Raw genomic sequence first — 17,791 nt, forward strand, 5'->3', positions numbered from 1 at the left:
ACTCCTTCCCCCTGCCCATTAAACAAACTCAGCCTCTGCTTGGGGCTGTCAAGATAAAAATGCAAAAACGATATTTTTAAGGGAGATATTTGGAACTGTGAGTTCATCCTTGCTTCAATCTGGGAAGTGGACCCAGAGGCTGGAGGAGCTTCTGGGGCACAAAGAGGGGGAATGTGACAGCCTCTGCAAGGGGCTCGAGCCCATCCGCACCCAGGAAAGCAAAGCTGTGGTAGGTATAAAAGCTACCAAGTCTTTCCCAGCTCTCAGACATTGTTATTCCAAAAACTTCTTGGGGGAGAAAAAAAATAATAATAGATGAAGCTCATTACACAATCCAGGCTCATGCTTGGCAGCTTCCAGAATGGAGCTCTGAATTTCAGCACAAAAATGTGCAGCACGCTGCAAATCTGGGGATGGGGAGGAATAACACAGTGGCAAGTAGATTTATAATATGATGGTGGGTGAAAAGGGAACCGGCGGTGACTGAGGTTGCCAAGAAGAGCCCCTGCAAGTTGGTGGCTCTTCCCAGAAATTTTGGCCACCATGGACCCCCTTGGCCCCACCAGCCAGAGGAGATGCTCACACTGCCCTGCTGGCCATAGGAAGGGAGGGGGTGTGTGGTGGAAAAAAATTGGCAGATGAGAGCAAGCAAGGTTCTACAAAACGGCATGTTCAGTTTTCTTTCCAATTTTAACTTGTCCTTGACCTCTCTTCGCTCCTTCCCAGCAGGGCTGGCTCTGCTCCGTGCCCGTCCCACGCTGCGACGCCCTGGTGCAGACAGATGTTTTTGGTGGTACTCACCCCACCGAAGTGGCATTTCCATCCCCGCTTGCTGCAGCAACACATCTCCCTGGAAATACCTCGGCAGTGGTTTAGCCAACGCCAAAGCAAACACGCGAACCCGAGATGCTGGGGGTACCAAAGGGCATCAGCAGCCCTACGTGCGTCACAGCCGCTAGGAGCACGGCATACACACCCCGTGGGGCAGCAGTTGCCATGGGGTACAGAAGCCCTTGGGGGTTTTTTGGGAGGTAATACCTGTTTTCTGAATCATACCTTTGAAAGAGATGCGCAGCACCAGCGGTGATGGTCCCCAGCGATCCGGGGACTGATGCAACATCAGGTGGGGAATTTGGGGGATTTTGCCTTCACCCGTGTGCTGAGACAGTGCTGCATCCTCACAAGCGACTGGTACGGGGGGACCAGCTTGAGGGTCATGGCAGTGGTGGCCCTCATGTGCCAATGCTGGAGATCAGGTCTCTGTCTGGAAAGAGGAGGCCAAGCAATGGCCCTTTCTAAAAATTAGTGTTTGCCTCATTGTCCCACATCCCTCTTCGTAACCCCTTTTGGGTTACAAAAGTTTTGGGTTACACTGTGCAGCACCTGTAGCATTGGGAAGGGGCACAGGGGGCCACATCCCAGCAAAAATTTACCATGGACAGATGTTGCCACGAACACAGACTTGCTCCATAACACAACCCTCTGCCACGGCAGAATTTTCTGCTCCAAACATGACCTTGGGCAGACTTCCAGGTGATGCGGAGATGGAAACGCATGGCTCTGAGGTGCCGTGCCACCCCCCAGAGGAGGCCAAGTTATTTAATTATTATTTAATAATTATTTCTTTCAGAGGTTATTGCAGGGCTTATTTAAACCTCCTTTCTCAGCTGGGGGAGATAAGGTGAGGACTATTCTGGATACAGTCAAAATTAGCACTGTTATTTGTATTCTTGTGCCCCGAGAACGAATTAGCTGGTACTTAAAAAAATTCCCAACAGTCATATCATGCCACTCCTTTCATTTCGCCTTTGTTGTCCCATGCCAGAGACAAGCTCAGCTCCATTTCTAGTTTGGCTGCTCTGAAAACCCACAAGAAATCCTGATCTGGTGAGCACAGCTCCTTTTACGGCTGAAGAATGCCCCCAGGCACTCTATACAGCTCCATGGGCTCCCAAATGTCCCCCAAATCAGCCATAAACAGGGTAAGAAAAGAAAAAAAAAAAAAAAATTAATAAAACAAAAAAAACCCCAAACAAAAAAACCCCCAGAGTCATCCAGTAAAATTGCTTTTATTTCTGTAATTTCTTAAGTATAAAACAAATCAGCCCAATATTGTGTGAACAGAGTGGATCGTATGGATGTGACCACGAGGAGCTTCCCAGGTCTTCATGCCACACCTGGCTATCTACAGTCGGACAAAAGCCATGATTTAGGAAGCGGTAATTTAGTGGAAAAATATCTTATATAATAAAATAGGAAATCCTTGTTTCTTTCAATTCTGCCCCTCCAGTAACACCCTCCCACCCACCCCCAAGAGATAATGATTTACCTTTTGCTACGAAGCACAAACTCATAGATTTCTAGATTTGGCTCTTCAGGCATCTTGTATTAAAAAATCAGTATATTCCCAGATTGAAGCCACATAGGGCACCTGCTGGTGGTTCAGCAGTCGCCCTCCTCTTGGTCCCAAGCGCCTGGATTGACCCAGCTGGGACAGCAGCCGGCAGTACCCATGTCCCCACGGCTCCAGGTGCACACAGATTTAGGCTCACTTAATGCCTGACTCATACCAAAAGCTGAATGGCACCAGAGGACAAGTCCAGGGAGCACAATTTACCCTGTGTGTCCCCTTCCTCACTGCAGCCCTGCAAACCCTAACCCAAACTGTGCCATGCAAACTCTGCAAGTCCTCCTCCTTTATTCCAAAAACCTGACCCCTGGGGCTGTCTCCCCATCGGGGACAAGCCCTGCCAGAAATTGCCACTGTAGAAGCTGGTGAAAAAAAAGCCCCAGGTGGGACTGAACACGGATGGCTGAACCTCTGCATCATTTACACGAGGTGATGGCCACGCCAGGTGTGGACCAAAAACCACCATAAGTCTTAGGAGCTGGTACCGGGGACTACTGCGTGTTTGAGTGTCAGGAGTGATACGACGATGAGGTCACTGATCCTCATCAACATCCCGCACCAACGGGGACAGTGTTAGCCCGAGCGCCTGCACAGCAATTATTTCATGAGTTTTGGCTGAGCAGAACCCTGACTGAGAAGCAGCGCTATCAACTTGATGTACTAAAGAGGGACCAAAAATTGCTGCTGAGTTTTCCTATTGCTCCTCCAGCTACTTCTGCCATCCACTGTAAGCAGAGACTCCGGTTCAATCCCAGATTTGATGCTCTTACAGGAATGAAGTCCCCCAGCCCCTCCAGTAAAGCCTGTCCCTCCTACTGACTTCTCCAGTGCATGGTGATACCATCCAGCCTTGGCTGAGCAGAGCATCAGGAACACACTTACAACATCCTCACAGTGCCAAAGTCTCAAACACACAAATCAAAAACCTCATCCAGACCCTGAGCTGTAATGGTGGCCAGGTGACAGAAATAAAACACAGGATGCAGTACTTCTCTGCTCTGAAGAGCATCTCTTTTTCCTTTTGCAAACTACCTCCCGACAGGATCACATGCCACAGGGGGAAGAGCTCATCCAGCAACTGGCCACAATGATATGACATCCCCAAAACAGCACAAAAGACTTTCCACAGCTGCTGCCCAAAGCTGACCCCCCCCGCCCCAGGGTGCTCGTTCCAGGGATGTGGGACCCTCGCCTCCCGCCTTGGCTGTAACCCAGCATGGTGCCTGGCCCCTGAGAAAGGAGTGTAAAGTGCTTGAGGACAACGCTGCACTGCCATCCTGGCAAGTCCTTCGCCGTGCATCTCCCATCGCTGCTGCCCTGCACACAGAGGATCTGTCACAGCAGCTCACAGATGCTAAAGATCTTGCTGGAAAGACCTAAGTTTTATTTAAAATCTTTGAATATGCCAGGCAGCACCATCATAATAAAACTAAAAAGGAAATAATTCCTAAACTCTGTTGTCAAAAAAGCAAGGATCCCAGAGGCTTTGTCCCTGAGCTGCTTTTTTTAACAAGCTCTTGGGCAAAACAACCACCCAGTGTCCATCTCCCTTGTATTGCACACAGTCAGACGCCTTGGTAAGACACAAGACCTGATCCCAAAGCCATGGTCTTGGCTCCGGGATCTCCAAGTTTGCACAAGAACATGCTCCAGCCCGTAAAAGTGCCCAGCATGCTGCTGGCGGCATACATGCAATAAATAACTACTCCATGATTTATCCTGACCCTTCGCTGAAGCATAAAGGAAAAATAATTAGATCTACGGATATTTTTCTACTTCATTAAAATATTTGAACTATAAGCCTCTGCAACCAAAAAACAGGGAGTGAAACCTGTATTCCAAGTAACGAAAGGTTGGGGGGAAAAGAAAGAGACGTGGTCAACCGTTCAGAAGGGGAAGCGGGGATGTGTCAAAACGGCCCCTCCTAGCAAGGGGGATGCCTGCTCCAGGTAGCCTTAGTGCAGGTTTCCTGCACTATTTTCTAGGTAGATCTAGAGGCCTACGCTACAAAGGCAAATGCAATTTGCTGCTGCAAAACACAAGCCTTTGGCTGGGACGCACATCTGGTTTCTTGCCCATGATAGCTTTGGTTTTGGTAACTCACAACTGCAACCCAACAACTGCACAAACAGACTGACATTGCCCAGGCTTGCAGCAGCGTGGCATCTCCATCAACGATAAGATAACAGCAACTTGGCATCTCTATCAACGAGAAGATAACAAACTCAGCATCTCTTCAAATAGCCATTCTGCTAGTGGGTTCAGAAGGATGCCTGGTACAACCACCCCCACCTCTCTGCTGTCACGTAAGACCAAGCAAAAATTACCAGCAGGAATTTAATATCAAGTTAAAATGTCATGATTTCACCTCTGCTCTGAAACAGAGCTCTTTTTTTTTTCCTTTTAGGTCTCCTTACATTAGAGACTCCCATCCATTATTCACTACTTACTAGTGGGACCTTTACACAAGAAACTCCTCCACACACATACATACTTGGGTAAAATTAATAATCCTACACCAGACCTTAAGCCGAGGGAAAGCAGTGTAACTCAGGTGGTGCAATACGGAGTGGATGGACCAAGCAGGTCCCCACAGGCACGATGGGCCAAGGCCACCATGTCCCAGGGAGATGCCATCAGGCAGCTGAAAGCCCCGCTGGACCCTACGAACGGGGCTGGCATGCTCTGAATCCAGTTCAGCCTCTCCCAAACTGGTTTTCAGCCTCAGGGAAACACAGAAGCAATTTCCTCTGAAGTCACCAAGCTGGTACCGGATTAAATTCCCGCTGGTTCTTTCCCTACACAAAGAGTGGAGATGATCTGTACTAAAATAAGGTGAAATCCACCCTTTCGGGGGAAGGGCAAGTCGCATGTCTACAGCATTAGTCTTACTGAAGCCTTACTTTGAAGGCTTAAGCGGTACCTGGGTCATGCCCTGGTCCTCTGCACCAGGGTTAGTCTCATCCATGGTGAAAAATCTTTAAAGAGGAATTGGTTGCCCCATGGGATCACCAGTTAAATCAATTAGACATAACACGTTTGAAAAATAAAACTTCTTCAAGACAAAGTATAATAATATTTAAAAAAAAAATCATGAACAATCTTCTAACCACAGAGTATCTATAAAGGTCTTTTTAAAGAGCTCCATATTAAAATTCCTTGAATACATTATATATTAAATACAGTAACAACATTTCATGCAAGGTTTTCTGTACAATTAAATCAGCTCAGTAGTATAACAACTCTGTACATTCCCATTGGTCTGGGGGCTCTGCTCATCTTCAATGCTGGTGATGGAGAAAAGAAAGGAGGGATGATATTTGGCACCTACTGTACACAGGAAGAGTAGCTCTTGCCCAGGTGAAAGAGAAACAGAAAAACGCTGGAAGCTTTTAAGAGGCAAAAAGTAGAAGAAAAAACCCAACAGCAAAGGAGCAAAATGCTATCCAAAATCCTGGCTCTAGTGCTGTTGCTGGAATTTAAGAGACAGAAAAGATACAGGGTCTGGCTAACTAAATATCATCAGGACGGATCATAGGGGAACGTAAGGAAAACAGGAGGGAGGATTTGGAGAGCCGGAGAAGAAATAACCTGCTATCAGCTTCTCAGCTGACACAGCTCAATGGAGAAAGATCAGTTTACTGGATCCCAAAACCCACTCCTGATCCACAAACTCTCACTGCAGCCTGTGTCACTCCTGCTGCAGAAAAATTCCAAGAGGATAAAATAAAGTTGGTGCCTTATAAAAAGGGATGCCATGACAAACACCGCTCATGGAGAAGGACTATGTTATGTACAAGCATACATTCACTCCTGTCTCGAAGGCCGATCACCGGTGTCAAGGATGCCCTGTGCAAGACAGAAGTGTCCTCTAAAGCAGAGGACACGAACTCATGGACATGCTCCTAAGGACTCAAGCTTTACTCCTGCTAGGGAAATAGCTAAAAATCAACTGAGGAAAGAGAGCGTGACCAGGAGGGAGCAGTAGACCTGAGGAAGGCAAAGTCAGTCATCCCCATGCTCTGCTTTTAATGGCTGCCCCAAGAAGGAAGAAGGCTATGGCTTAAATAGTGCAGATGGGATCTAACAAGATGCTGGACGGAGGAGAACAGACAAGACTACGTCATGCTTTGGTGTTGGATGAGCCTGAGGAGGTGTGGGGCTTTCCACAACACAGGGCTCAGACAGGACAGAGTGATAAACAGGGAGAACTTCACCTTCCACCCCATGCACCCGACCTCAGTGTATGAACCCACGTCCGCGAGACCCACACCACCAGCGGTCACAGTGTGAAGCTGCGTTCGGCTGCTGCAGCCCAAGGCCCCGCACCCACCAGAGCAGAGCGCAGCAGCCGCAGCGATGTGCCCACCAACACTGCAGACATCATCGAGGGTCGGCAACCCCCACCCACGGACGGACCCCTCACCTCCCTCCCCTGCCCTCACCCACCACTTCTGCTCTGGCTCTTCCCGGCCCCACAAGCCGCCCTTGCACGTCCCGTCCCGCCGGGGGATGAAGCCTCCTGCCTGCGCTCAGTGTATTCCCCAAAATCCCAGCTCCCCTACTTGATCTGCCGTGAAGGCTGCCTTGCCTGAGCTCAGGGTGAAAATTGGAAAGAGGGTCTCAAATTTTGCAGGAGCAAATCCCCAAGGAACCACGTGACGATGACCCAGGTCCACACAGCTCCGTCCCCAAACCCTACACCAACTGTCCAGTAATTGCACTCTTATGTACAGGAAAAAGAAAGCTACGAAACAAAACAAAATCAGTATTTTTCTTTTCGACGATTCACCCGCATTTGTCTGATAGTCGGACACATGCATGTCCTGCTGGCTTCTAGCGATGGTCACGCATGCAAGACTTCAGTCCGAGTTACAAGCGAGGGATCCTTTAGTTAGGAGCGTTTCCTTCATGTCATTAATTTCTTGTCCTCTTCTCCTGAAATGAAAAGAAAAAAAAGAGAAGAAAAAGTATTAGTGAAAGTTCAAAAGCAAACCAGCTCCCTGTTTTTGTTCTCAAGAGAGGTTGCTCCTGGGATCCCATCCGCACAGAGCTGGCCCAACTGCAGCTGCAGCAGCTCAGGCTGCACAAGGAGGAGGATGCTGGTCCCTGGGCGAGGAAGGGCTCAGCACGCCTAGCCTGGAGGAGGCAGGAAAAGGGATGAGCTGGAGCCATGCAGGCAAGAACAGCGGGAGGGTGAGCAGGCAGGGATCCCTCGTTATTGCTCCTAACGAGAGCATCAGGCAGCACGCAGGGAAGGGCAGTGGCGCAGAGAGGAGGAAGCTCACTGCATCCCACCACCCACCCCTGCCGCAGCCCGACAGATGGATACTGCTCCGTGGGCTGACACCACTGACACACGCAACATATATATTTACATCCATGCATATACACCTCCAAAACAACTAGCAAGGACCAATTACCCATTCCAGCCCCAGGAGGATGGCCCGATGCAAAGCTACGGTGTTCGGCTTGAACTCAGTGTGAGCAGCCCTGAAATCCTTGCCAGAGCTTGATTCACATCAACTAGATCCCCAATTTTCAAGCAGTCAATAGCAGCATCCCTGGCCCCCCGAGGCAGCAGCTACTCTTCAGCCCAGGGCTGGGAGAGACCCTGCTGGCAGCTCAGTCTGCCCAGAATAGGTTTTTTTCCTTAAAAAAAAAACACCCACAAGGCAGCACTTTCTGAGAAGAGTTAGAAAAATCACTTATCGTGAATCTTTCGACTGTATTTCTCTATCTTTCATCACTGCACACATCACCGAACACATCTCACAGAGGACTGCTGTTACTGTGTTCTTGATAAATAGGGGTCCTGCCTGGGGTTACCAGCGAGGCTCTGCATCCGCTGCCAACGCTGGTGCCGACAAGCTTCCAGGGGAATTAATAAATAATAAGGGAGAGAGAGGGAAAAAAAATTTTTTTCTCAACTTCTGCCAAAATTTTTTCCAGCGCTGGCTGGAGAACGCAACCCTTGTGTCCTGAGATAAAAACGATTGCTGAAATGGCAGCATCCCTCCGGACAACCTCTGCACCGCTGGCTTCAGAGCAAAGCAGGGATGCTGGCGACCACACCGTATTAAATCTCGTTGCAATAACCAAAATTCAGCCCCTCTGCATTGCAGGGCTGTCTCTTCAGCAGCTCCGGCAGCTGAACAGTCCCCGCTGGGTGACACGCTGGCAGTTATTTGTCAGCCAAGGCACTTCCCCTAAACGCTTCACCCTGTGGTTGTGCAAACAGGGGGGTGGCAGGGAGAGGAAGGGGACACGACAGTGAACGTTTAACCGTGGTGGTTGCTCTTCAAAATGTTACTCTCAGGCTTCTGAGCAACCCTCCTGGCACAGAGAGAGGTGTTTCTGTAAGAACTGCAGTCAGCCGAGGGTCCAGCCCCCACCTAGCTCTAAAAGGATGAGGTCCCTACAGGCCCCCGGTGTCCAGCTCTCCTCTCCACACACTGGTGACAGCAGCAGGTGGGATGCAGGGACCTGTTGCAGGAATGATGGGGCGGTCGTGAGACACCTGGATCCTGCCTCACACCGAATTTCTCAGGGGCGTCACAGCCCTTCGACTCTTGCAAACCTGCAACTGCCCAACGTGAGCTCATCTCCTACAAAATCTGCCCCCCACCAGGGCAGCCGAGGCTTTTGGGGAGGTTTTTCCTTATTGCTTTTGACTTTCTTCTTAATGGGTTCCTGTGAAAGGTGATGCTGCAGGGATGCAGGCTCCAGCCACCAGCCCAGATCTGTCCCTCCACCGAGGGAAATGCTGCAGCCCTTGTAGCTCTGAAAATTGCACGTCTCCTCCACTGCACCAGGGCACCCCGAACTTCAGCCAAGACCCTGGACTCCTGGAGAAAACTGAAAGGGAAATCCTCCTCCCATCCCTGTGCAATACCAGGCCAGCAGCACCAAGAGCTTCTCTCTGCTCTTCCATTTCTAAAACATGGTACACACACACACACACACACACACAAAACAAAAACAAAAAACAGGAGAGAGGGAGAAATAAAAAGAAAAATAAAAAGCAAGGCAGCAGAGCTGTAAAATTCCTCCTGGAGAGATTCCGGCACTGGAAGGTGTGGTGCCACTCTTCTTCAGAGCATCCCACAGCTCAAGTGAAGGACTTGGCCCGTGGGGACACATTCCTCCTCCAACGCCAGCACCCAGCCAAGGTAGCTCCATGCAGAGATTACCCTACAAGGGCAGGCCACAGCCGCGGGCGCTCGCTCCCGGCTCTCTGCCGTGCCGAGGAGAGGGACGCCTGCCTCCTCCACAGGGAAAGCGGGCGGCTGCAGCAGCCCCTGTGCTCCTGGGTGGGGGGGTTTGGGTGGCTGTCCTCGTCCCCAGGTGCAGGGGGGGAAGATGAGGGCGAGCAGCTCCTTTTCACAACATGCTGGAGGGTTTTTTTTTTTGTGATGATGGGACACACAGATTTTGGTCCCTGCAGGTTTTTGGCTGTCTCGGAGGGATGCGGAGCCCTGGCTGGCCCTGGCAGGGAGCACGACACACTTGTCATCGCACCGCCACCTCTGCCAGCTGCTCTCCTCTGGGAGGATGTTAAAGCATGAAGCTGAGGCCGACTTTGCAGATAAACAGCCAAATCTCCCTCGGCAGTGGAGATGCTCACCCAAGGTCGCAATCTCGCCTGCACATCAGCTGCGGCAGCAGGAGGCTGCAGGACACTGTGTTGCCCACCGGGGAGGGGCCTGGTACCCGGTGGGGACAGGGACCCAGTGGGGCGGCCACCACTTCGCAGCTCCGGTAAAACTGCCCAGGGGCTGCCATCCTCACCAGGCATAAGGACAAACAGCTGCACAAACGCTAATCTGCCACAAAACACGTCAAGACAATTCTTACACATCAAAACTTCTGGTTTTCAGTGACGCTGCTGCTGTCGGGCCAGTTGCGCAGCTGCGCTGCAGAAAGCACCCGCTTCTTGACTTGCCCCTGCGTTTACCATGGCACAAGCGAGAAATGGCGAAGCCCGAGCACCCGGGCAGGGCCTGTGGCTTAATGTGCTGGAAACAAGTGGAAAACACCATGGTGGCAACACCGACACCTGTGATGGGTTCGCTTTGAGATGAGGGGACCCAGGGACAGGGCAGGAAGGGAACGGGATGGCCACAGCAGCAGGCTGATCGGTGTCCTCCGTGGATTCGGTACCTCCTGAGAACTACTCAGAAAAGAGACTGCTGCGAGGTCTTGGCACAGATGCTTGGAAACCTTCCCCCTGCATGCCATGGGGCTCAGAAAGAGCGATACACTTAAATGCATAGAGCAGGGTAAACATCACAAATACTAGGGCAAGAAGTCCTTGACGGGCATCAGCCCTTGTGAGCCTGCCAGCGTGTATCGTCTGTGTGATGGACCCCTGAGAGGGCCCTGGAGAACATCTCCACGTTCCTGACCAGAACATCTGCAGGTCACCCTGAGCCGACCTAGCTCAGATGTGCACTTTTGCTTGCTGTCTCATACTCACATTGCCTCCCAAATGTGAGACAGCAGAAACCTCAGAGGGGCCGGAGATGGCTGAAGGCAACAATCCATGCAAAGCATGCAAGATGAGAGGCTGGAAGTGACCGGGGTGATGGGGAGAGGAATGTAAAGCACTGAGACCATGGTGAAAAATGAAGAGTTTCAGCTTTCTGCCACTTCAAGGACAAGGAAAATCCAGCGTAATGGAAACACAACTTATCTAAATCTGATCAAAGGAGAAACTTTTCCATGCAAAACCTGAATCATCAGAACTCACAGCTATACATTTGCATCCCTCAACTGAACACCCTTGGCCATCCCTCAGAAGGTCCCACGCTGGAGACCATCCTCAAGTGTTGCCTTGCAGAAACCAAGCAGCAGCCAGGCCGCTGGCCAAAAATGCCTTGCAAATGGCTGCTTCACAGGCTTTTAGACCTTATTTTGAAGCAGAGCACAGAAGCCAGTCTGGGAAGGGAGATCCTGTCTGGGTACAGGCTCCTTGGGCTCCATTATTGGTTGGTTTTCCAAGCCACGTTCACCCAGACATGTTCCAAGCAGGTCCCCACCACACACGAGCAAGACTTTGGAGGAAGCACGGGGAAACAGCATTCGGGGATGAGACACGTGAGAAAGCCAACCCTTGCTCTGGAGTCCTGCAGGTTTTCAACTGGTGCTCCCCACTCCACGTGTGTCTTACTGTCCTGAGAATGCCTGGTAAAAAAATCACAATACCACACTTAATAGTGGCTTTTTGAGGGCTTGTTTTTTTGTGTTTGTTTTTTGAAGCCTAGAGGAAGATGCAGGATTTTAATGACTTCTTTCAAATGTGATGATTTAAGCGTGATTTTGCCCCGTAGCCGTGATTGAATAGCTGCATGGGAAACCCTTGCTGGATGAGACACAGAACGACCCGTGAGCATCAGCAGCATCGTGACTTTGCGGATGAGGGCAACTGAGATGACCTGGCACGTCAGGAGCATGGCATGGGAGGAGGAAACACTCTGAGCTGGTACAATGGGACGCGAAAGGATTGTGTGCCTGCCAGAAACCCCGCTGTGCTCAGAGCTGCGCTGGCAGGACTGAAGGAAAACCCTTCCTCCAACAGCAATGAGTTTTTACAGAGAAATGCAAAGTGTGGAAGAAAGACAGACTCATCCCCAGATCACAGATGGTGAAATGAAGACCAAGGGCATGCATGGGATGCAACAGCCAGGAATCAACCAGCTCTCCTACGCCCCAGCCCAGTGCTGTGCCATAAAATTATTGCTACAGGCTTGAAATCGTACAATAAAACAGACCTGGGCGATGCAAAGCACCTACCAGTCTGTTGAGAAATGCAACAATTAAATAAAAATAATCTAGAAACATTTTCCATCTGGTCTGTACAAATAGGAGCCCCTGTATCTCTGTTTCTCAGCAGAGGCTTCTCTGAGCAACCGCTGTGGTTGTGCGTCAGCTCGCCGCAGAAGTGAAAGCTGACGTGAGCACCCCCAGTGCACTGGGACCTGTTGATGGGGAGGGCAGCCAGTTTGTGAACGTTTCCTGCTTGCGATCATTTCCCGCCCCGTATATCTAGTTTTTTGCATGGTTCTGCTCCAGGAGAAATCAAACAGAGCTGTTAGAGGCCCCAGATCCCTCCCTGCCAGGGCTGGACAGACTGGCCCTTGGCTCTGAAAGGCAAGAGTGGCTTTGCACAGTTTTCCTGGGTCATTATTAAAGTCTGAAGGTAAAAGGAGGGGTTTTCTAGGATGCCAGCTGCCTAAGGAGAGAAAAAAATGTTTGAGCAAGGTGATGATGTTGAAGGATGCAGTCCCTTCACTCAGGTTGTTCATCTGCTCTGCAGAGCCACTACATCTTCCCTGGGCAAGGACAGTGCCTCTCCTGCCCTTCTCCTCCCTGCTATCACTGTTGGGGAAGCACACCCTGAAAAATGAATAAAATCTGTTTCCCTGGAGAGGGGCCAGCCCTGTGGCAGGCACAGCACTGCTCAGCAGCCATGGCCCTGCAGCCACTGCTGGGAAAACCTGCAGGTTTAACTTGGAGCCAAGATATCACCCACAGCAACATCTTTTGCAAGAAATGAAAGAAAAGAAGATATCATCTCTTTGGAAGGAGGCCTAGACACATGCTGTGATTTACAGCGCGGAGCCCAGGAGCACACAGGAACCGCTGCCCCAGTGTCACAGGAGCTGCTTCTCCTCCGTGCTTGTCACCGGCCAGATCTTGAGAAGTGCTGGCCAAAGGCAACCCCGTTAAAACCAGTTTGTAAGGTGCTCAGCACTCCTTTGTCCTTAACACAGAAGCAGCAAACACAAGATAAGTGTCCTGGGTTACAGTGTAAAATGTGCCAAAAGAAAAAAAAAAAAATATTCTATTACCATCTTCAGGAGCTGTTGAGACCAGGTGGGGCGGTGCTCCCTGCCTCCCCCCTCTGGACTATCTCCTGTTACTGGGCACAACAACGCCTTATCGCCTGACCCATCGGTAACTCGCTCCTGGGCTATCTCCTGTTCATGGCCCAGCAAGGAACTGCCTCACGACTCCCCATCCCATGGTGAGACGCTCCGCCCGGGGGGAAGGAGCCAAGCAGTCCATGCCAAATAAAAACTGAGATCTCCAACACCCTAGCAGCCTTCTTCCACTGGATTCCCAGAGGAGCTTTTCCCCCCACTGGAGTTCCAGAGGACAAGAGCTACCTACCTACCACTGGACCTTCGGAGGAAGACCAGACCCTTTTACCTGATCGCTGCTTCCACAGAACTACACCCATCACTTCAGGAGGACTGCAGCCAGCATCTTATCGGACTGCTACTGCCACCCTAACAGGGGGTCAGGTTGTATTCCTGACTCTGTCAGTGTAAACCAGTGGGTTGTTTTGTTTTTTCCCTGCCTTGTGTTATATATATATATATATATTAGTAAAGAACTGTTATTCCTATTCCCCATATCTTTGCCTGAAGGCCCGTTAATTTCAAAATTATAATAATTTGGGGGGAAGGGGGTTGCACTTTCCATTTCAAGGGAGGCTCCTGCCTTCCTCCACAGACACCTGTCTTTCAAACCAAGACAATAAGGATGGGCATAGAGGGGTAGAAGAATTAGGGAAAAAATGAAGGATTCCTGTTAGAAACCAGTGTTTGATTTGTTTTGCTTTATAAGAGAAAGGATCTAGTTCCCAGAGGTTTGAGAAGAGCTGGATAAACACAGGTGGCGGATTTATTTATCTAGTGCTCCAGCTCCTAAAGGAGTATTTCAAGCAGACATAAGTACCAACTGCTCTGCCAGGCGTGGCATCCAGGAAGGAAGGGGGTAGGAGAAAAGGTCCCTTTTTTCACAGCAAAGGTGGATGAACATGCAGGTGCAGACACCACACGAGCAGAGGTGAGCGAGGTGTCCACGAAGCCACCATGAACCCCCAAGCAAAACGCCATGGAGCAAACAGAACCGAGGGCGGTGCAGCCCATGCTCACCATCCAGGTGGTTGCGGGAAAGGTACTTGAGTCCTTCGTCCAGGAGGATAACGGGCAGGGAGATTTTCATCACAACCACCCACTGCGGCCAGCTCAGGGGGGTTACCTGGAAGATGAGCTGCAAGGTAGAAAGGATTGGACATGTCGATAGAGAAGGAGGTGGGATTTTTTTGTTTAAGAGTCAGATTGTTGTATGGCACAGGTTGAGGGAATCTCATCCCAGGTACAAGGAGGGAGGATCCAGACAGCCCAAAGAGCAGAATTTCTTCCAGGTCTGTCATAATCTCAAGGTGGCTCTTGGCCAAGATGAGTCAAAAATTATGTCCTTCATCTCTCCTGCAGACGACTGTATGTGCTCACAGGCGCTTAGCAGGGGACAAAGGACAATGTAACCTCCTGGGCACAGCGACCCACTTCATCTTAAGAACTCTTAGTCATCCCTCGAGGCATCACCAGCCTTGGACTGCCAAGGGAGGTGATGCCTCCAAAGAAGCTGAGATATCCATACCCCTTTGCATTGCCTATAAGCAGAGTTTCTGCCTTAAGGCTCATTGGGACAGGGTGTCTCCCGGTCCCCATGTTCGTTCAAGTCATACGAGTTGCTGCTGAGGGCACGTGCTGGGGACAGCTATCACAGCAGTTTCCAGACTGCTCCAGGGAGGTCCTTGCCTACAGAAGGAGCCCCCTGGGCTGTGCGTGGAGGTGGCAGAGGGCACTCACAGGCATGGGCTTCACGTAGAGGATGAGGAAGTGCAGAGCCATGGACATGACGATGGCCCCCAGCAGCCAGATGTTGAGCCACGGTGGCATCCGCAACAGCGACTGGTTCTCGGAGACACTGCGAAAGCAAGGGGATGCCGTTAGCCCCAATAACCTCCTGGTCCCTGCGCCTGCCCAAGCTGGGGGTTCCCAGTTCTCTCCAAGGCTGTATGCTATAGCCTCTTTCTTCCAGGCTGTTCAGTTGATCATGATTTGGATCTGGACACCCATCTCAATGCAACCAGCCATGCATGGGTTAGAACTGGTCATTAATGGGGCCAAACAGCTAACGGACGCAGATCCAGTCCTTCCTCCACTGCATAGACAGCAACAGACTGTTGCTGTTGTAGACAGACTGGCTCGGAGGGGTTTATTTACAGCAAACCCAGTGGTCCCCTGAAAGGACGCTCCGAATGGCTCTGCTGAGTAAAAGCAAAGCCCTCAGCCCACAAACAGATGCTCAAAGAGACCCTACACGAAAATCAGTCATGCATAGAGTGCACAGAGCAATCCTGCGGCCACCCTACCTGTTCAGAGCATTGCACATTTCGATTGTCACCAGCACGGACAGAGCCATTGTGGTGGGGTATCGGGACTCAAAGATCTCACAGTCAATGCCTTCAAAGATGGGGTTGTCCTCGGTGCACCTCATGAAGTTCCTCTGTCAGCACAGGAAACCGCTGGTAAATACACGGCAGAGCAGCAGTGTAGGAAAGGCAGGAAAGAGGAGGAAGAGGCCGACTAGTTGGGGGGCACATGGTGAACCTTGATTATTAGGGTTGCTGTTAAATATCCCACAGTTCAGAGCAGCTGGTAAAACTGCCTAAAGTGACCCAGCTTCTGCTGTGGTTGGGGCTTTAAGGTTATGGCTGGATAGTGGCTTAGAGATTTTCACATGCAGTTAATAAGGTGTTTGAGCACACGCATGTCTCCATCAAAAATACATCTTCCATTGCACCTGACACTGGGGCGCGATGGCACCCGCTTTCCCACCGCTTTGTTCAGACCTACAGCAACATAAAAATCGATCCCTTTCAATGTGGGATCAGGTACAGGAGCTACTTTAAGGTTCTTTGGATCAGGCTGGTTGCTGGCAGAAGCAAGGCTGGAAACATGAGCCTGAGTGAGAGAATTTGCTTTTCTTTTTCAACTAATGTCTTCTCCACCAGGAATTTGTGAATGCTACAATAATCACAGAAGAAAGGTAGAGGAAAGACCCCAATGCCTGAATCCATGCCCTCATCTATCTGCTCAACAGGTTGGCCCATTCCCCTCCTGACTCACCAGCTGATGGAAGGAGACCTGTGGTCCCTCGGCGTCGTACAAGAACCACCAGGTCGCTGCGCCCACTGTGGCCAGGCCCACGTACACTGCGGCCGAGAGAGACACCTTACCCCCAGCACCCAGCAATGGGTCCTGTACCCCATGGCACCCCATTCCCGTCCTCATCCTCTGCCCAGTGGTGCCCGCAGGGGCTCACCTCCGATGGCCAGGTAGCGGAAGAAGAGCCAGCCACTGATGAGGGGCTCCTTGGGGTTGCGGGGTAGCTTGTCCATGATGTCCAGGTCGGGGGGGTTGAAGCCCAGCGCGGTGGCCGGCAGCCCGTCTGTCACCAGGTTCACCCACAGCAGCTGCACAGGGATGAGGGCTTCAGGCAAGCCCAGGATGGCTGTCAGGAAGATGCTGCAGGGAAAAAAACAGAGATGCCGAATTAGATGAGCTCTGGGGTAGCCAGAGAAAGCGACATGCAAGGGGAGAGCAAGCAGGCACCCTGAATCCAAATACCCCAAACTGGAATATTCACCCTAAGTCCTGCAGATGAACCCACCAGCCCCTGAGGCAGCAGCCTGAAGTCCAGGACTGAATTGTGCCGTTAAAATTTGTTCCCGTCGCTTTTAAAATTTGCTTTGCAGTCCAAACCCAACCAGTGGTGTCCCCGTGGCCACAGGGGTTCCATGCACAACACCCCTGCTGAAACGCAAGGGCAAAGGATGCCCAAGTGATCCCAAGGCTGTGCCCACGTTGCTGAGGAATGCGCTGATCTACTGGGAGGGATGGGCAGTGACAGGGAGAGCTGCCCAGGACCTGATGCAAATGCATTGGTGTGACCTGGTGACCACAGCCTGGGCACAAATATCTGCACCCATCTTAGACACTGGCATGGGCTTAAATAGGCAACGCCTTAACAACACAGCTCCTGGGAGCTGGTGTGTTTATAAAGCTACAAGAGAAAAAAAACCCAACAGTCCCTGGGGATTAAGACAAGGCATAGCTGCTCTGTTTGGTACCCAGGGTTACAATTTTGGGCATTGCATGCTGCCAGGGCAGGGGACATGGACAGAACCATGCGTCACCTGCCCCATGGGACATATCCCCACTGCTGCTCCCCACAATGTGGTGCCTGGTGCGGGGGGGGCTCTCACCAAACAACCTCCCCGACGTTGGAGGAGATGAGATAGCGAATGAACTGCTTCATGTTGTTGTAAATGGCCCTGCCCTCCTCGACGGCCGACACGATGGTGGAGAAGTTGTCGTCGGAGAGCACCATCTCAGCAGCAGACTTGGCGACGGCTGTGCCCGACCCCATGGCGATGCCGATCTCCGCTTTCTTCAGGGCCGGGGCATCGTTGACACCATCGCCCGTCTGCGTGAAGCCGTGATTAACAGGGTGCAAGGG

General features: G+C 51.1%; 1 protein-coding gene across 1 annotated transcript in view; it reads right to left on the reverse strand.

Moving 5' to 3' along the window:
• Nucleotides 1–7,170: 7,170 nt before the first annotated feature.
• Nucleotides 7,171–17,791, reverse strand: part of ATP2A3 (ATPase sarcoplasmic/endoplasmic reticulum Ca2+ transporting 3) — a 55,394-nt gene continuing 44,773 nt past the window's right edge. The window contains exons 15-22 of the mRNA XM_086475449.1: nt 17,538–17,758; nt 16,595–16,797; nt 16,399–16,484; nt 15,642–15,775; nt 15,076–15,193; nt 14,356–14,473; nt 11,524–11,596; nt 7,171–7,348 (exon numbers count right to left, since the gene is read on the reverse strand). Coding sequence (XP_086331575.1) covers nt 7,273–7,348; nt 11,524–11,596; nt 14,356–14,473; nt 15,076–15,193; nt 15,642–15,775; nt 16,399–16,484; nt 16,595–16,797; nt 17,538–17,758 — 1,029 coding nt within the window. The 3' untranslated portion in view covers nt 7,171–7,272. The remainder of the gene's footprint in view (nt 7,349–11,523; nt 11,597–14,355; nt 14,474–15,075; nt 15,194–15,641; nt 15,776–16,398; nt 16,485–16,594; nt 16,798–17,537; nt 17,759–17,791) is intronic.

This window comes from Leptosomus discolor, chromosome 18, assembly GCF_034619465.1.
Source record: "Leptosomus discolor isolate bLepDis1 chromosome 18, bLepDis1.hap2, whole genome shotgun sequence".
Lineage (NCBI taxonomy): Eukaryota > Metazoa > Chordata > Aves > Leptosomiformes > Leptosomidae > Leptosomus > Leptosomus discolor.